The 5227-nt window shown below is 54.7% G+C and overlaps 1 protein-coding gene across 15 annotated transcripts in view; it reads right to left on the bottom strand.

Annotated features, from left to right (window-relative positions):
- IQANK1 (IQ motif and ankyrin repeat containing 1) overlaps positions 1-5227 on the bottom strand; it is a 62000-nt gene that overhangs the window by 1249 nt on the left and 55524 nt on the right. For 8 of the 15 annotated variants that reach the window (XM_033202582.1, XM_033202585.1, XM_033202587.1 and 5 more), the window contains exons 8-10: positions 955-1121; positions 743-797; positions 446-538 (exon numbers count right to left, since the gene is read on the bottom strand). In XM_033202582.1, the coding sequence (XP_033058473.1) occupies positions 446-538; positions 743-797; positions 955-1121 (315 nt within the window). Of the gene's footprint in view, positions 1-101; positions 211-445; positions 539-742; positions 798-954; positions 1122-5227 lie in introns of all 15 variants that reach the window. The other 7 variants (XR_004435232.1, XR_004435233.1, XR_004435234.1 and 4 more) reach the window with 4 other exon arrangements.

The raw sequence follows: 5227 nt of genomic DNA, 5'->3' as shown, positions 1-5227 counted from the left end.
CTGTCGGGGTAGCAGAGTGCAGCTGACAGGCAAGCCCAATGCCGGACCCCGCCCTGGGCCGTATCTCCCAGCCCCCTGCCAGTGCCCCATGCCAGGCCCACCCTCCTGCGTCTGCTCCCGCAGCTCCAGCCTGGCCATAGCCAGCGCCTCCTCGGCCTTCTGGGCCTCCTGCCGCAGCCTGTCCACCTGGGCCTCTGCATCCTTGATGGCCTGGAGAAGGGGGCCACACTGACCATCGCTTGCCCTGCCCCACGCTCTGGCTGGAGAGGGTACCTGCCCGAACATCCTCCCCACGCCACCTCAAGGAGGCCACTGTCGACTGGTGACTCCCCATGTTTGAGAGGGAAAAACTCCAGGCCTGTAGGGGAGGAAGGCCTGGGCTGGTGTGGAACAAGGAGGTGGGGTGAGGGTGCAGGGGCACAGTAAGTCCACCATGGGCTCCCACCTGCAGCGTGAGCTTGGTCTTGTCCATGCACCTCCACTCACACTGGTCGTGCTCTGCGATCCTCCGGCTCAGCTCACAGTACGCCTGTTGCAACTGGGTGGGTGTACGGGCAGGCCCTGGCAAGGCTGGCCCTGGCAAGGCCGGCCAGAACCCTCCGACCAGGTCACTCCTGGCCCAGGGGCCTGAGGGCACCTCCCCTCCTACCTCTTCCCCCAGCTTCCTGGCCATCCCTCGGCTCCTCCTCCTCCCCACTCGGCTCTCCCTTCTTTTCTGGCTCCTCCCTGAGGACACACTCACCTCCTTGTGACACTGCTGCTGCTCCCTGGCCAGCTGTTGGGTCCTGAGGGTCATGCTAGGGAGCGGGAATGAGCTGGGGCAGAGGCTCCCACGAGCACCCCCACCAGCACCCCCTGCCCGTGCTCCCTGCCAGCGCCCCCGCCAGCCCCCCCACCAGCACCCCCTGCCCACGCTCCCTGCCCGTGCTCCCTGCCAGCACCCCTTGCCAGCACCTCCCACACCCCTCCTGCCTGCCACACCGCTTGGCCTCGGCCTCCTTGTCCCTCTGGGCCTCCTGGGCCCGGCGCTGCTGCTCTGCCTCCATGTTCTGGAGCATGGCCTCCGTGAGGCTCAGGTCCCACGAGCGCAGCACGCTCGCCACTGTGTCCAGCGAGGCCACCTAGTGACAGACGACATTTGTCGGGCACTCGGTGCTTGTCCTGAGTCTTCTCAGCCTGGAGAGGAACGGCTGCTCTCCCACTGAGGAGAAGGGCCTCAGTGCTCACAGCTGGTGCATGGTGGGCCCCAAAGCATGAGCCACTGTGGTGCTGCTGTCCCCAAAGCCCGGACCACCCGGAATTCTCCTGGCCTTCCTGACCAAGTCCAAGCAGGAACCTGCTCCTGTGGCTGGGCTTCCAAGGGCTTCCTTCCCCTTCACTCCCCCAGGACCTGGCCCAGGCTTCCTGCCTCTGCCAGACTCAAGTACACGCCTGAGGCCTCGGCTGCCACTGCTGCTTTCTGAGTAGGAGGCTGGTCCGCAGGACATGCACCCTGGAGCTCCCTCCTCTGTGGTCTCCCATAGATCTCTGCCTGCAGGACACAATCCTTGGGACTGCCGCTGCCTCTCACCCTCCTGAGTCCCCAGCACTCTAGGAGCAAGGAGTGGGTGCAGAGAGCCAAGCAAAGCCCAGCTACCCCGGGTGAGTCCCTGACTTCCTGTGCCAGGGCCTCCTTGTCTGTGGAGCAGGGGTGATGCTTGGAGGGGTCACAGCGAGGAGGAAGGAAGAGCAGGAGCTCAGAGCAGGTCCACATGCGCCTGGTGGCGGGCCAGTCCCAGTGTCACCCTTGACCAGGAAGCTGTGCATGGGTGTTTCCGTGTGTGAATGCCACTTGCCCCATCCTGCTCCGGGAAGGCAGGGTGACCAGGACCTGCTGTCTAGTGTGGCCAGCTCCCTAATAGCTGGATGACAGCGGAAGGAGGCAAGGCAGTGGCTGAGAAGGGCCAGGTGGGGCAGGGAGACTCTTGTACTCGGAATCAGGCCTGGGAAACAGTTGGGGCCCGAGGAGCTGCTGGCTGGAGAGCAGAGGCCTGGGAGAAGGAGAGCAGGTGGCTGAAGGTGGGTGCCACAACCAAGAACAGACCGAGAGGGTGTGGCAGGCCTGGCAACGGGGCCAGGTGGAGGTGGACAGACACGGGCCACGGAAGCAGGCAGAAGGCACTGCATTAGGAGTGTGCAGGTGAGCGGCCAGCGTTCCCACAGAGCAAGGGGTTCATGGCGTGGATGAGGGGATGAGGGGAAAGCCAGGATGAGGGGAAAGGAGTGGGGAAGGATGCGTTCCCTCTAGCTCTTCCAGGGAGACTGGCCGCAGACAAGTGCAGCCAGGGAGACTGAATGTGGGCAGAACCAGGAAGAACTCACAGAAGTGTGGGAGGGAGGGGGACAAAGCAGACGAGAGCAAGAGAAGCGGTGGTGCGGCGTGGCCTCGGGTAACCACCATCCTGGCCGAGCTGATGCCGACTTAAGCATTTGTCTACAGATGCAAGGAGCAGAGATGTAGAGAAGGGGCAGTATAGGGGGCCTGCAGGTCTGCGGGGGGCCAGGGACATGCAGACACATGGTAAACTCACCTCCACGGCCACCTGAGAATCCACAGGCTGACAACAGCCTGAGGACTGGCCCTGTGCTATCTGCTTCCCAGCAGCTAGGACCAAAAGTTCAAAGCCTACCAGGGCCAAAATCAAAATTTTACACAGACGTTTGCTTTAAACAGAGCCCAAATACGCATATTTCTAGACATTTAGACCCTGCTTCTTTGCATACCGTACAAAACTGAACCCGCATCTGCCAGTGGTGGGTGAGATAAACCCTGGGGCTACAAAAACCTTCAGGCTGGGCTGCCTTCTGGAACTCTCGGTGCCCCGTCCTGCTTCTGAGCAGTTTCCCCTAGGTGCCAAGCCCTCTGTGAAAACCTGTCCACGTGCGGCCAGAATAAAGCTCACTGCGTGCTACTGCCCTCTCCTGGTCCTGTCTCCAGCCCCTGTGCCTCATTCCCCGGCAGCCAGAGGGGCTCTTTCCTTGTCCCTCAGGATCTTACACCGGCCAGTCTTCCTGTCTGGAAGCTCCTCAGACGTTCACAGCCCTCATTCCCTCCCCTCCAAGTTTTCCCTTGTACGTCACCTTCTCAGCAAAGCCCACCTTGGCCACCTTTCTTAAAATTCCAGCCCTGCCCTGCCTGCCCTGGTAGCCTGGTATCTCCACTGCACTATGAGTTGTGACAGAAGGGACTTTGTTTTGTTCAAGGATGTGCCCTAAGTACCTAGAACAGTGCCCAGCTCAGGTCTTCTGTCAGTTGGTCCAGTGGCTGGGCTAATAATGAACGGATGAGTTAATTCATAGATTAGCATACACCTGATTGTTTGGACAGATAAATGCCTAAATAGGAGAGATGACTATAGAGACGTATTCATTTATGGACATTCCTCTGCACATTCATTTATCAATGACTCTGTCTATATTTGTAAATATAAATTTGCAAATATAAACATGTGGGTGGGTGAGTGAAGGAATTTATGAATATGCACATTTAATCCTCACTTTGGGATCCTAAGGACAATAACCTCAGAGTAAGGTTGACTTAAGCTTAGCTTCAAATCCTCTTAATCCCTGAAGTTGGTGAAGTGACTCCAGACTTTTGGTACACCCGATACATGGCAAAAGCTAAATCCTCAGGGAAAAAAGAGTGAAAAATACCTTTCTAGGCTTCAAATTATTCTTACCAATAAAACATATGACATGGCCAGGCAAGGTGACTCATGCCTGTGATCCCAGCACTGTGGGAGGCCGAGGCATGCAGATTGCTTGAGCCCAGAAGTTCAAGACTAGCCTGGGCAACATGGCAAAATCTGGTCTCTATAAACAAATAAAAAAAATTAGGCCAGGCGCGGTAGCTCACGCCTGTGATCCCAGCACTTTGGAAGGCCGAGGTGGGCAGATAGATCACAAGGTCAGGAGTTTGAGACCAGCCTGGCCAACGTGGTGAAACCCCATCTCTACTAAAAATACAAAAATTAGCCAGGTGTGGTGGTGCGTACCTGTAATCCCAGTTAATTGGGAGGCTGAGGCAGGAGAATTACTTGAACCTGGGAGGCAGAGGTTGCAGTGAGCTGAGATCATGCCACTGCATTCCAGCCTGGGTGACAGAGCAAGACTCCGTCTCAAAGAAAAAAAAAAAAAAATAGCTGGGTGTGGTGGCTCAAGCCTGTAGTCTTAGCTACTTGGGAAGCTGGGGCAGGAGGATCACTTGAGCCCAGGGGGTCAAGGCTGCAGTTAACTGTGATCACACCACTGCACTCCAGCCTGGGTGACAGAGCGAGACCCTGTCTCAAAGAAAATAAAAAGTAAAAAGACTGGGTCTGGTAGCTCACGCCTATAATCTCAGCACTTTGGGAAGCTGTGATAGGCAGATCACTTGAGGTCAGGAGTTCAAGACCAGCCTAGCCAACGTGGCAAAACCCCATCTCTACTGAAAATACAAAAATGAGCTAATGTGGTGCTGCACACTGGTAGTACCAGCTACTCAGGAGGCTGAAGCATGAGAATTGGGTGAACCTGAGAGGCAGAGGTTGCAGTGAGCTGAGATCATGCCACTGCACTACAGCCTGGGTGACAGAGGAAGACTCTGTCTCAAAAAAAAAAAAAAAAGATACAATAAAAAGGCACAGGAAAATACAACACAATATAAACAAAAATCTGCAGAAACTACAGATGATAGAAGTAGCTCCATGAGGGATCACAATATTAGAGTTAGCTACAGATTTGAAAACAGCTATATTTACTGTGCTCAAAGAGAGAGACAACATTGAGAATTTTAGCAGAGAGCTGGAATCAAATAAAATTTTAGACATGAAAATTAAAATAACCAAAATTAAGAACAAACTGCATGGATTTAATAACTAGCTAGATGCAGCTGAAGAGAGAATTAGTAAACTGAAAGACACGACACAAGAAAATATCCAGAATAAACTCAAACAAAAGGATGGAAAATATAGAAAAGGGTAAAAAACTGTGGTAGTTATTAGTGCTGATCATCAAACATGTCCATCCCTCCACCTTCTAGACATAGGATAGGATTAAACTTCCTGACCAATTTGTGGTTTCGGTGGAGCCAAATGACTAGATCTGACCAATGAGCTATAAGTAGAAGTGTTTGTGCTAGACCCTCCTCAGCTCTTTCCCTCTGGTGTACTGACCAGCAATATTCAAGATGGTGGTTGCTCTGTCAGCC

The sequence above is a fragment of the Trachypithecus francoisi genome, unplaced genomic scaffold (assembly GCF_009764315.1).
Source record: "Trachypithecus francoisi isolate TF-2019V2 unplaced genomic scaffold, Tfra_2.0 Lachesis_group7, whole genome shotgun sequence".
Taxonomy (NCBI): domain Eukaryota; kingdom Metazoa; phylum Chordata; class Mammalia; order Primates; family Cercopithecidae; genus Trachypithecus; species Trachypithecus francoisi.
The sequence above is the reverse complement of the archived record's forward strand: the minus strand, read 5'-3'. Positions and strand labels throughout refer to the sequence as shown.